A 13,932-nucleotide genomic window follows, 5' to 3' on the forward strand; every position below is an offset into this window, starting at 1 on the left:
AACTTCCCCCAACATTATTCTTCCTCCCCCAGAAGCTTCTTTTACCCCGATATGTTCTTCTAACTTCCTAGACAATTGTATTGCTGTCTCAAATTGTCCAAGTCAAGTTGTAGGCCAAATGCTAACCTCAGTGATGAAATTTTGGGAAGAAATGTTTTCTCCTTTTGCCCCTCAAAAAGGATGCTGAGGTATTTATTTCACTGCATTTTATATTAAAACAATTTCTGGGCTGGGCGTGGTGGCTCATGCCTATAATCCTAGCACTCTGGGAGGCCGAGGCGGGAGTATCGCTCAAGGTCAGGAGTTCGAGACCAGCCTGAACAAGAGTGAGACCCTGTCTCTACTAAAAAATAGAAATAAATTAGCCGGACAACTAAAAATACATAGAAAAAATTAGCCGGGCATGGTGGTGCATGCCTGTAGTCCCAGCTACCTGGGAGGCTGAGGCAGGAGGATTGCTTGAGCCCAGGAGTTTGAGGTTGCTGTGAGCTAGGCTGACGCCACGGCACTCACTCTAGCCCAGGCAACAGAGTGAGACTCTGTCTCAAAAAAACAAACAATTTCTGACCAACATGGTGTTAGTCCTTATAGGGTAGCTTTAGAATTTACCAATAAAATATAGTAGTATGTTGAACCAAATGAAGTTGCTGATACTCATTGTGACCACTAAAATAGCAATTTCATGTGGTTCAACCCGATACAGAGCTAAATGTATTTTTTATAGTTGGTTATCAATGCTCAGTTGTCAACAGGTGGGATCCATTTCATAGGTCATCCTAAGTTAATATTTAAACTATCAAAAGCTGACATCAGACTGGTGTGTTTTACTTTGAGTAACTGTTATGAATTCCACATTTCAGAAGAAGCCAGAAAGGAAAATTTGGTAACCCTCCTTCCCACAGATTATTTGTTTGTTTGTTTGTTTATTTGTTTTTTTAGTTTTCTTTAGCACCCTACTGCCATGTTATTTCCCTGTATTCTGTGGAGAAATGGAGATTCAAGCCAGAAAATAAGAGAAGGCAACTCCATTTAGTCAGTACTATAATCTCTGAGATGATGCCATCTGTCCCCTCAACACAAGGATAGGATGGAGATGCGGAAAGCTTTGCAGTGCTTCTTGAGTTAATTTTTACCTTGTGCCTTCATTCTTTCACTTAAAGGGAATTTGTAGACTATCAGAATGCCAGATTCAAATACATTCCAGAATCAAGCACAGGCTATTTTAAAATAATCTGCTGTTTTGATTATCCTTATCATTTCCCTCTCTTAGTACAGAATATTAAGAATTCATTATGGCATCCTACATGTCAAGAAAAAAGCAGGGAGATAGATAAAGGCTCCTTTTTTGGCTAATCATGTAACCATAGTCATGATCTCATTTTAAAGTTTTAATTGTTTAATCTTTCTTGATACTATTACAAAATAGACTGAAACCTCACATGCCATCCTTTTTGTGTGAGCAATGGGTTACAATTCAATATATGAGCGTGATTATGAGCATTCTGTTTAAATCCCAGAAACAATCTTTTCTAAATCTTGACCTTGAGTGAATTACTTAACCTCTCTAAACCTTAGGTTCGTTGGCATTTGGGAATAATATCGGCTACTTCTGGGGGTTGTTATAAAGAACCAATAAATCCTGTATGTAGAGCATCTGTCATAGAATATGGTAGATAGTCAATAAAGGATAGTTGTTGTTAAGAATTCAAAATTGGTAGAAATGTCTGCATATATGAGAAACTCCATCTATTTTCCTTTTTCTTTGGGAAAGGCCTAATTTCTGCCTCCAGTTCTGTGTTGGTCTGGAGAGTTCAGGCTCTTGCCTGATGGACCCCCGAATCAGGGTAAGCTTCTTTGCAGTCATCCTTGCCTGCACGTCCCAGAGAACCTCTAGTCCCTGTAGTGTTACACAAATCTTTACAGCCACTTGCTAGCATAGTGCATAGTTAAATTGTCATTGGCCTGTTTGCTTCGCAGAGTGTCAGTCCTCTAGCACTTACCATATGCCAAGCAATCACATCATTTCCAACTAACCATCTGTTGCTTTCTCTTTGCAGATCCCTTCTGGCCTCTTTATCCCTAGCATGGCTGTTGGTGCTATAGCAGGTCGACTTCTAGGAGTAGGAATGGAACAACTGGCTTATTACCACCATGACTGGGCCATCTTCAATAGCTGGTGTAGTCAGGGAGCTGATTGCATCACCCCTGGCCTTTATGCAATGGTTGGGGCTGCAGCCTGCTTAGGTGAGTAGTGTTTGCATTGATTTCAAAGAAGTTGCTACCCAAGTGACATACAAAAGAAGAGTGGTATTTAACACAATTGACCGCAGAATTTTTTTAATGACCATTCATTTCCTGTTGAGTTTGCCATTTCTCAAGCGTTTTAAGAAAGCTAATTCTATTCTCTTACTCTGGGGAAATTATCAGAAATTTGGACAAAGATACCTGCACAAGAATGTACATTACAGTATAAGAGGAAAAAATTAGAATCAACCTAAATTTGCACAGTAATGGACTGGTTAAATAAATTATGGTGCATCCATATGATGTTATACTATGCAGCCTTTAAATATGATGTTAATATGTTTAACATCTTTAAATATGATGTTAAATAAATTTGTAATAATATGCAAAATGTTCCCAACATAAAGGGGAAGGAAGCATGCTGAGGAATTAAACATATAATGTGAGCTCACTTATATAAATATATATGTTTTTGCATAGAAAAAAGCTTGAAAAATCATTCAAAATTTTGCTCTGCTCATTTATAGGCAGAGCTTATGGATAATGACTTTCTTTTACATTTCCTAAATTTTCCACAATGGGCATGTATTACTTCTCTATTAGGGAGAAGAAGCAACAGACAAATGAAAAAATACATAAGAAGGCATCCTATAGATGTCATTTTGAGATATCTGAATCTTGTCTGTTGTAACTTTAATGTGATTGCTAGGGTCTTCACAGTTGTAGGTGAGACCCCATTCTAGCATAGTTTCTGTCTGGTAAGTCAGCTTTTCCTAGATGGGCTCATAATTATAATGAATCCTGTACTTTGCCTGCTGTCAGCAGCCTGTGTCTATTTCTTTATAGGTGGGGTAACTCGGATGACTGTTTCTCTTGTTGTCATAATGTTTGAACTGACTGGTGGCTTGGAATACATCGTGCCTCTGATGGCTGCAGCCATGACAAGCAAGTGGGTGGCAGATGCTCTTGGGCGAGAGGGCATCTATGATGCCCATATCCGTCTCAATGGATACCCCTTTCTTGAAGCCAAAGAAGAGTTTGCTCATAAGACCCTGGCAATGGATGTGATGAAACCCCGGAGAAATGATCCTTTGTTGACTGTCCTTACTCAAGACAGTATGACTGTGGAAGATGTAGAGACCATAATCAGTGAAACTACATACAGTGGCTTTCCAGTGGTGGTGTCCCGGGAGTCCCAAAGACTTGTAGGCTTTGTCCTCCGAAGAGATCTCATTATTTCAATTGGTAAGGATTTCAGAAAGGGGATAATGAAACCCACTGTGGGACTCAATAAATATGCATGAAATTGGGGATGACAGAGGGAAGAGGGGGCTAGTTAGGAGCCAGAAAGATAGAACTAGCACTTCCATCTTCAACTTTCTTTTTCCTTCTGTTCAAATAGAAAATGCCCGAAAGAAACAGGATGGGGTTGTGAGCACTTCCATCATTTACTTCACTGAGCATTCTCCTCCAATGCCACCATATACTCCACCCACTCTGAAGCTTCGGAACATCCTGGATCTCAGCCCCTTCACTGTGACTGACCTTACACCCATGGAGATCGTAGTGGATATCTTCCGCAAGCTGGGACTGCGGCAGTGCCTGGTTACCCACAACGGGTAAGAATCTTGGGTGAAGGTAAATTGGACTATGGAAGAAAAAAGAATGTAGAGAGAGAGAAGGAGAACCCAACAGAAATGAACAGTAGTAGCACTTTCAGGCCTTTTTGAAGCTCTGAGATGAAGATGGATGTGTTTCTTTCATCATTAATGGAAAAGGAGTTTGGGGAAGAGCATGTATTTGAGAGATTTGACCTACTAGTTGCACATAATAAATAACTCAGTTCCTCCCCCACAAAGGAAATAGCTATGTTCTTTTGCATAGGCAGCACTGAAATAATAATGGTATCAGGTAGTATATTTGTAGTATTTGGTCCTTACAATCTACTTGTTGTCATTATATTATTTGAGGATGAGAAAACCAGCTTTCAGTAAGGGTCCTCAGTTAGTAAATAGTAGAGGTAGGCTTTAAACACAAGACTCTTGACTCCCAAGCCCAAGGCTCCTTCCTTCCTGGGGTATGTCTTATCCAGTAAAGAAAGCTCTGCTATTTTTATTGAAAAACAGGGGAGATTGAGGAGAGGGATGGATTTTTTTTTTTCTGAACATGGCATGTTAATCCAGCAATTATATAAGAATTTCACCCTCCTGAAATTTCTAAGTGGGGTAACAGATGTCTTTGTAGGATTTAAATCAGTAAGGAAGGGGACTTTTCCCTAACTGATTCCTTCAACATTTACTGAATTCCTACTCCATGTAAGAAGGTATTTCAGTAGATTCTAGGGAGACACAAAAATGAATAAGAATCTTCACTGCCCTCAAGGAGTGTGCAGTGTCATAGGGAAGACAAGACCACAGTGGTTATAGTGCAGTAGCCAAGAGGACAAATGCCATAGAAGAGGCCTGCACAGAACATGCCATTGCATTGAGGAGGGCAGAGTTACTGCTGGCGTGTAGGATCAGGGAAGGTGTGCTGGAAGAGGGGCATTTGAACTAGGCTGTAATAGATAAATAAGAGTCAGGTATATAGAGAAGAATATTTAAACCAGAGGAAATTGCAGGGTCTGAGACCAGAGGTAGAAATGCTTGCATACATTTAGGAACCCACGTGTTGTCCCATTTGCCGGGGCACATTTCCTACTCCTGTTATCTCATCATTCTGAAAGTGCAGATAGTAGTCTAAGGCAAAGTTGAAAAGGACTGAGGAAGACAGGTGTGTCACCTTTGGGAATGGTAGTTTAACTGCAGATTTATTTTTGTTTTGTTGTATTGTGTTTGTCTTTTAGGCGATTGCTTGGAATCATTACCAAAAAGGATGTGTTAAAGCATATAGCACAGATGGCGAACCAAGATCCTGATTCCATTCTCTTCAACTAGAATCATAGGGTTGCTCTGGATATGAAACAGGAAGGACATTGCAGACCATGGATATATTTTGTTAACTGGGTACCCAAAACACATTTCCCATATTTGGATGGTGAAGTCATATTGTGTGTTGTCTCTTTCCTACAAGTCAACCAGTTGCACTACATAATCTCTGGAAATTAATCTTCTCCTTAGGAGAAAATACAGTTAGGCTTCTGTGATATTGCATTAGAAAGATTTCATGAAAGAGTAAACAAGATTGCTATGGTTTAATTCTATTTGTTTTTTTTAAATATTTTTTTAATTTAAAAATTGTTAGCCAATATGCAATCACTGAAAACTATGCAAGAAAATTCCAACCGTCCTGACCTATTGCCTGCAGGAAACTGATGAAAAAGTCACTTATTTTGAGATCTAACTGTCATTGGTGGAAGATGAAGTTTGTAAATTAAGGGGCTTTGCTTTTCAAACCACAGAAAGGAAAGCCAGAAGGAAAATAGTAATGGTGTTTCTAGACTGTGAAGATTCAGTTCAAATGTTATTCTTGTTCCTGTTACAATATTTAGCATTATTAGTTTGTTATGTATGTATGTATATGTTAATTTTAATTTCTGATTAGAAGACAATGCTGCTTTGGTTAATCTCTCCTAAGTGAATTTAGAGAGGTTGACTTTTATAGCTTGCTTGTTCCTGGTACTCTTTTGAAGTGCACAAAGATAAGTTATAGAGCTTTCTCCTTGTCTGCAAAAAGGGTAATTTTCCAGATGATATTTGTTAGCTAGTAGACAAGGACTTTGCCACGAATTTGTTAGTAGCAAGGAATGATTTCTTCCAACTTCCTTGAAGTGAATGATTAGTAAAGTTCTAAGCAGTCAATGACTAGGAATTTTGCATTTTTGTGAAGTCCTAAGTAATCCTCTTACCCAGATGCCACCTCCATGAATGATGGTGCTTTAGGCTTCTGGAATATGTAAGAATAGTAAAGGGAACTGCATACTGGTAAACCAGGGAAGATTCAGAGCTGCATCTGCATCCTCATGCATTCCTTTGTAAAGACCACCAGTACTGAAATAACTGGACACTCATTGCACCTCCCAGCGTTAAGTATGTATAACAGGCCAGTGTTGTCCCTGTGAGCATGAATTAAGCTTGGGATACTTTAAAATATATTCAAGGTGTTGGAACAGGATAGGCAGCTGTGACTCCCTTGAGGGTCCTTAGAATTCTAAATAAAATGCAGAGCCATCCTAAGACCCAGGGTCATGGACAAGGCCTGGTGACACCAAAGGTGCTTATGTCTCAATTTTCCACCACCTTTATTGCAGTTTAAAAAAAAAAATCACACTATAGGGACACCTGGTGGAATTAAAGAGCCACCACCATCATTCCAACCACTATTTCATTTTCTATAGTTTTATCCATGTGCAATGTACTCACCTCCATTCTGTTCCCCTTCCTACTCCTTAGTACTGAATCCTCTCTTTGGGATTGAGCACTATGCCTGGTTAATCATTCCTATTACAAAAAATAACTCCCAGGGCTAGTTAAATTGTAAACCAAGACTCGGCAGTCTTACGGTAGCCCAGAGGTGACACACAGCCCTTTTCTTTGTCATGTGGCCCAGTTGCTGCTGCCATACCTCCATCTCTGCACTGGATGGCATGGCAGTGGGACTTCACTGCCAGAGGTGAGAGTTCAGCCTGGCTCATTTTACAAATCTGTTCCCAGCACTTCCCACCATCTTTCTAGCCCCAAATCAGCAGTCACTTGGCATATCCCACCCCACCCTACCCCTACCAACCCTCCATCCCACCAAACACCTCAGTATACCTCATTTAAAAGTTGCCAGTCCCTGATTCTAGGACTTTTTACCCCTAGTTCTTGTCTTTCCAAAATCTGGAATCCTTTTATTGCTCAGAACGGGATAGCCAAGGCTTATTTCATTTTTATCATTAAAATATCAAGGCAGTCACCAGAGTTTCTCCTTGTGAATATATCACTCTAGCATTTTAATGAAAAGGAAAATAAAGCTCTCTAGGGTACATTATATCATAGTCATGGCTCGGTAACTTTACATCTTTTGTCCTTTCCATGCCACTGACTCCTTCATATGAGATGAGACGATTTGCTTGACCACCCTGTATATTGTGTAGAAATCAAAGTTCTTATCTGTATATTTCTGGTTCAATACCTGTCTTATTAGCTATCCTTCCCCACTAAAGTTTGCAAAACAGGAAATGTTACTATTTCTGGTATTTGATGGCAATGATAAGTCTGGTCATATTTCATAGTGCAGCAGCAATATGGAGGGTATTTGCCTTTGTGTTTCTCCTAGGCTCTGTTCTTAATTATAGACAGATGAGCCAGTGTTAAGGTGCTACTTCAGAGAATAAATTTCAAGAAACCAGATAACACTGTGCCAAGGTATACTTTGTAGATGCTAAGCACCGATTGGCCCTCCAGAGAATGACAGTATCCCCTTGATACCTCACTCCTGATAAATCTTATTCATTAACCTCAGCTTCTCAGGAATCGTTGTAGTGCATACGCTAGAAGTAGCTATAGTGTATGGTATCCACTGTATGTCCAATCATATGGTTTGGCTCAAAGGTTGGCTAATTGTGGCTAGAGTTCTGTACTAGACTGCTAGCTCAGCACCTTGACATTCAGAGTTCCTTATCTCGAGGTAAAGGAAAATGTTTTCTGCCATTGCCAGTTTAGCAGTTGGACATACTTAAGCAACAAACACAGCCAGTATAGAGAGGTCTGTCAGTAGTCTCAAATGGCCACATACCTCAATGGCAAAAGACTGGATAGTTTGTGATTTAAAACTTAATGAGTTGAGACTAGACTATTTGGGTATGAAAAAAGAAAATTGCCTGATACAAGGAAAGGGTTTACAAAAGAATGCCAGAATGCTTCAAAGAATTAGGATTTTCTAGGGAAAAATATCTGGTAGACATCCAGCCATGAAAGGAGTGAGAGTCTATAGATTTGTAAAAATCTAACTGCTATATTTTGCACCTTCAGTTCTTCAATTTGAAGAATTTAAAGAAGCTGAAACAGTTAATGCATGATTAGTTATGTTGGAGGGAAAAAGCAGGGGACTGATAATGCAAAATAATGGCAACTTTAAAGATAATTTCTAATTGGATGTTTGATTAGAAACATATTCCAGTGCTCTCCTCTTTCTCTGGCCCCAGCATCCTGGCTCAGCCCAGCTGTGGAGTAGAGGTGGTATGATCCACAAAACAGATGTCCTCTGGTGGATAATCTGACATTGACGATACTTTAAATTTGCCATCTGGTTGGAGCAAACGATTAATTTGCTGATTGAACTACAAAGCAATTCAATTGTTTTGGCACCAAAGGCTGAATCTAAACCCTTTACAGGAAGAGCAGAGCACAGGATACATTTCTCTAGTTGGTCTTCAATTCTGTTTGAACATGAGAATGATAAAGTAATGGGGGCTTAGTGTGGTCTAAGGCTATGAAGTAATCCATAACCAAGATCTTATGAATCCATTCAGGTGTGAGGGGAGCAAATATGTTTTCAAAAATTAGCATGCAATAAAGTTCATTGTGGAAATTAACCATTGCTATATGTTTTAAGTAGTTCAATCACCTGTTGAGGTTGGGTCTTGATTTTGATTTGTTTTGTTAGATGATGAGTAGGAAGGTGTACTTGTTACCCCACACTATCTTTTGTTTTTGTTTTTTGAAAAATGAACAGTGTAATTTTTGAAGTTGAGTTTTTAATAATGATATTGAAGACAATGTTGAGAATTTGAAATGGCCAGTATGTTTTATATTCCCAAAGTACTTACTGATAACTGACCACATTGTATTGTGAGGAACTGGTTTCCCTTCACTGGATCATAGCCAGATGCAGGCTACTTATCATTTCAGAGAAAGCAGGAGAATGTCTTTTGTGGTAGCATGTAGGTATTGAGCTCTTAAAATCCCTGAGAAAAATTAGGAATTTAGAATGTAAATGGGAGATAGAATATTGAGTCCTTAAAAAAAATAGATGTCTAAATATGTGGTCTGAACTTAAGTGTCCTAAAACCTTGATTTTTTTTAAACCACCTCTGGGATTGCCTGGGTTCCCGTTGGGGAGGAAATTGAAAATTATGGCTATGGAAGATCCCTTGTAAGAAAATATACGAATGGTGTAAGTTGGTGGAAGGAAAGCCATCCCATGCCCCCATGCCACACATCTTGGCATTTATAAACTGCTTGATCATGTGCCTTAAGGGGAGAAAAAGTCAAGTAATCCCCCAAAGGCCAGGATTTCTAAGCAAACTAGTGGTTAAAAGCAATGTTCAGCCCAAGGGAAGTCTAGTTTTATGGAAGGGGCTGACCCAAGATATCTGCTCGGGAAGGAATGTAGCATCATCTGTTGCCATTTCCTAAATGATAAGCTTTAGTTAGATTGCCCTGCATTGTGATAGCAAATTTTTAAAAATCTATATTTTTAGCCTTCTAGTGTGTCCTTATTATATATTGAAAATAAAAAGGTGAAAGTTCCTCAGATCACAGCTGAGGAGCTGTGTAAATGTGAAGTTCAGTCAGTGTAGTGGACCTGGGGTGATCACCGAAATTTGTTGTACTTCAGTTTCAGTTGTTTGCTTCAAGAAGAGAATTTCTGAGAATAGTAGGTGCTAGCAACTTTAAGTTATTCCCCAAATATTTTCTGGCCACATTCTCATTTCAGAACATCTGGATCCAGGCAAAGTTTTGAATAGATGTAGGGAACAAAATTGGTTTTTCCATGGTATAGTCAGATTTTGCCAGATCGCCCAAGAAAGTAAGTATATGATGTGTGGAGTGAATGTTTCTTGGATGGAACCTATCAGGTTGCCCAGCCCAATCTTGTAGTCATAAATTCCTACCTCTAAGTTCCTGCCAAAGGGTCTTCAGCCTCTGTGTGCACACTTGTTGAGTGAATGCCTTGCCTAAAGTTTGGCCTTTTGAGGAGAAACAGCATGTTATGATATAAAAAATATGAGGGTTTAACAAGATCTCTGCCTCTCCTTCCCTCTCCCTCTCCTCCGTCCCACCTCACTCTCTGTCTCTGTCTCTTTCTCTTCCCCTGCCGTGCTCTGGATTCAGATTTCTCTCAGTTTTTACAGGCATATTGTTTTGACTATGGACCTCAGGGGAGAGAGGGGATAGTTCTGAGAACAGAGAATGAAAGATCCTTCTGAGTTGATGGAGCCAACAGGGCTTTGCTCCTCTGGAAGGGCTAAAGCCAGTGCTACTTGTCAGGAATGTTGAGGGCTTTAGCATCTCAAGGCAGATATATGAAGTATTCATTGCTAAACCTCATTATCTACTAGTCTAAATCTGTTGGAATTCAAGGGCAGTCTAGGGTTTGGTGACTGAAATGCCATCTGACAAGAAGGGGAAGAATGTGTGGCCTGAGATGGGAAGGTTCTGACTCAGTGTCATATTGGGAGTACCTCAAACTGTATGGCCCTAGAAAAGCACTCCTTTTCCTTCCTCCACTTTACCTTGTCCCTACTTCTCCCTCCTTTCTCTCCCATGGTCCTGCCTTTTTAGTACTGGGCTTTTTATATAAGTATATATTTAGTTTTTTATTATATATTTGGTCCTTTGGGACTGTATAATGATTAAGAATTTATTCCACTCAAGAAAAAAATGATGTTTAATGTTTTGTTCTCTTAAAATGTCTTTTGAAGCTATGCTGCTAACCAGGTACAGGCCAGAAAGAGAGTGGGCCTGACAGCACCTTGGTCACGTCAGCTAAGGGGGACAATGATGTCATGTTGGTAACTTCTTCATTTGACCAAGGCCAGCCTCCTGCTCTTACCTCTGCCCATTCATTTCTGGCTGTGGGAAAACTACCACCTGTTGGGTGAGCCGATGAGACCAGGAGATCAGGGGGCCAGTTCTAGCCTATGGGCCACTATGTGAATATCTCTGTAATAAGCTTGTTTGCAGGGCCGGCTCCAACTGCAGTAGCCAAAGAAAACTTGTCTGACTCAACATTTTAATTCCTGAGAGTTGGTGAAAGTTCAACCGAAGCTAATGTCTACACATCGGCAGTAGGTAGGCATCCAGAAACTAGGTTCAACCAAAGCTAATAGAGCCCAAGTTTCCACAGGAAGCTTGGTGCTGAGCTGTTCAGAGCACATCTGAGTGTTGTCAGCCCTTAGCTGTGCTTCCTTAGCTTTAATTCTCGCCTCTTCCTAGGCACAGCCTGAACCAGAGCTGTGGCTCACTGCTCACTTTGCTCTGCTCCCTGGTGGTGCGGAGCAACATAGTCTAAAAAAGGTAGACGTGGACTGGGAGTTCGGAGACCTGGTTTCTATTCCCTATGCTTCTACTAACTAGCCTTGAGATCTTAACCGCTCTGTGCCTCAGTGTTCCCATCTGCAAATGGGGATAGTGTTAATTGCCCTACCTACCTCACAGGGTTGTTGTGAGGATAAACTGAGACAATGAATGGAAAGTACTTTGACAAGTAAGTGCTATGCAAATTGTAAGAAATGGAAACAATCGTGTTAAAGGCAACAGAATGGACAATGGCAGAAGGGTTAATGGGATCATCCAGCCCTTTCTCTGTGTGGCTTAAACCCAGGTTGCCATTGCTTTATACATTTTCACTTAGCACAGATTTGTAATTATGCATGTAATAAAGCACAGCTTTATCCAACCTGGTGTCTGGTGTCTTTTTAAAGGTCCTAAACTTTATAGCTATTGATTTCTGATCAGAGAAGCATAGGGGCATGGTGGAGGGCTTGGGGGAGGGTAGTGTAAAAGGCAACCACAAACCCCTACTGGTGGGCCCCCTTCTTAAAAAGATTTGTTAAATACTTACTTCCATGTTTGCAGACTCAGTAATACTTTTTACCATAAGGAGGCAAATGAGGGGCAGCTTGCATTTTCTGAGATATTCCAGATACCCAGATTCCTCATTCATTATGGCTACTTAAATGTCCCTGTCTCATTAATGATACTTTCCTGATGACATGAGAATTAGCTGGGAGCTATATTTTTCTCTCTTTTTGAGCTTTTAATGACATAAGGTCATGGGTTTTGACAGGCCTCTTGCCTCCAGCCACTTTGTACAAGGAGGAGGTGATCAAAATGTTCCTCTGATGAATACTAAGGTTCTTGGTACTCTCTTTAGGTTGTGTTGGGATTCAAATGTCTTCTGTAGAAAACCCTTGGAAGTAACCCTGTGGATTAAAGAAAGCATGGTAGGTCATGGGGAGGTGGTTGAATATGCAAACATTTCCTTTTCACACCTCTCTGGAACACAGAAAACATAGGAAAGTTATACTTTGAAGTATGGTTTCCATACGTGCTCTTTTTCCTGCCTCTGACTCCTCCCCCAGCCCCTCCCTCTCTCTGTTAGCTAGACACTGCTAGTAAGACAATTTACCATGTGTCCAAGTTTTAGTTTAAGAATTTTTCTATTTGATGTTTGACCACATCTGCACTGTTATGTTGACTTTATGTGCTGTTGCTACCAAGAACATTAATGCCTTTAGCCTACTTGGTATTGTTTCCAGAATGATACCTTCGTGTAAAAATAACTCCCTCATAAGCCTGAAATCCCACCAAAAAAAAAATTGGTTCTTGATGTTAGTTATTTTACTGGCCCCCTTCCATAGTAGCGCCATCCTTGTCTCTAAATAGTTTTTGAGAAAAAATAATATGTCTGTTACCAGCTATCAACAGCTTGCTATGAATTAGAGTGTCATGTCTAGTCACTGTAGGGTTCAGATAAAAGTTGCTTTGATGGAGTATGGGGTACAGATTGATCCATCATCCTTTATAGGAGTGGCTGAGAGAAAAACCTGGAAATGACCACCAGATGTCAGTGCAATCATTAAGATACTGATAAGGCTAAGGTTTGGCCAAAGGGGAGCTATGGCTGAGGTGTAGGCAGGGCAGGAAGCATTAATTCATACATCTAGCTGGGTGCTGGGAATACAAAATTCAATCACATTGTATTAGTTTATCAGACATTGTCTTTTTAATGTACATGGTAAGCTTTATGCTTTTCTTCTTATTTAGAAAAATTCAATCCCAAGGCAGTCCCTGTTTGTAAGGAGCTTACTGCCCTGGTGTCTGGAAGTTGTTTATTTTTCAAAGCAGTGTCCCAGCTGAAAACAATGGGAAAAGAAGTGCTCCACTTCCTCTTTCAGTAGGGTGGCCATATCATTTGTTGTATGACTAGCGCACTTTTGACAGTGGGAGGGTGCTGGTAATAATTACCCAGGGACAATAGGCATAAACTGGGACTATCCCAGGCAAACCAAGAAGTGTGGTCGCTCTGTTCCTCATGGACCCCCAGGTCCTGTCTTTGGGACCCTAGCTCCAGGTCTCCCATGTGCCCTAGGATCTCAGGCTCTGTTATCCCTTGAGCTCCCAAGGCCCTGGACTCTCTTTCTCCCTCATAATAAGCACTTTCAACTGCTGCTGGAATGTGGGTAAGAGAAATGCTCAAACAACCACAAGAAAATTCTTATTTTCAAAAACAGTAACAGAGCTCTGAGCAGAGCAACATTCAGGGTGAGAGAAAGGCACTTTTCAGTTCACTTAGGGCCTCCTCAAGCTGCCAGGTTGAGGAAGTTCCATTCTGTACATTGCTTGCTGCTAGTGTCTCTAAATACACCATTTTAGGATCTTGATTCAGGAGGCTGCAGATAGAAGAGAAGAGAGAGAGAGAGAATGGAAAAAGCATAGGATTTGGAGCCAGAGGACCTGGACTCAAGATTTAGTTTAA

At 40.4% G+C, this 13,932-nt stretch overlaps 1 protein-coding gene across 1 annotated transcript in view; it reads left to right on the top strand.

The window, feature by feature from the left end:
• Positions 1-11,850, top strand: part of CLCN5 (chloride voltage-gated channel 5) — a 143,833-nt gene extending 131,983 nt beyond the window's left edge. The window contains exons 12-15 of the mRNA XM_045537769.1: positions 2,058-2,244; positions 3,091-3,489; positions 3,647-3,863; positions 5,090-11,850. Coding sequence (XP_045393725.1) covers positions 2,058-2,244; positions 3,091-3,489; positions 3,647-3,863; positions 5,090-5,180 — 894 coding nt within the window. The 3' untranslated portion in view covers positions 5,181-11,850. The remainder of the gene's footprint in view (positions 1-2,057; positions 2,245-3,090; positions 3,490-3,646; positions 3,864-5,089) is intronic.
• The last annotated feature ends 2,082 nt before the right edge of the window (positions 11,851-13,932 follow it).

The sequence above is a fragment of the Lemur catta genome, chromosome X, assembly GCF_020740605.2.
Source record: "Lemur catta isolate mLemCat1 chromosome X, mLemCat1.pri, whole genome shotgun sequence".
NCBI lineage: Eukaryota > Metazoa > Chordata > Mammalia > Primates > Lemuridae > Lemur > Lemur catta.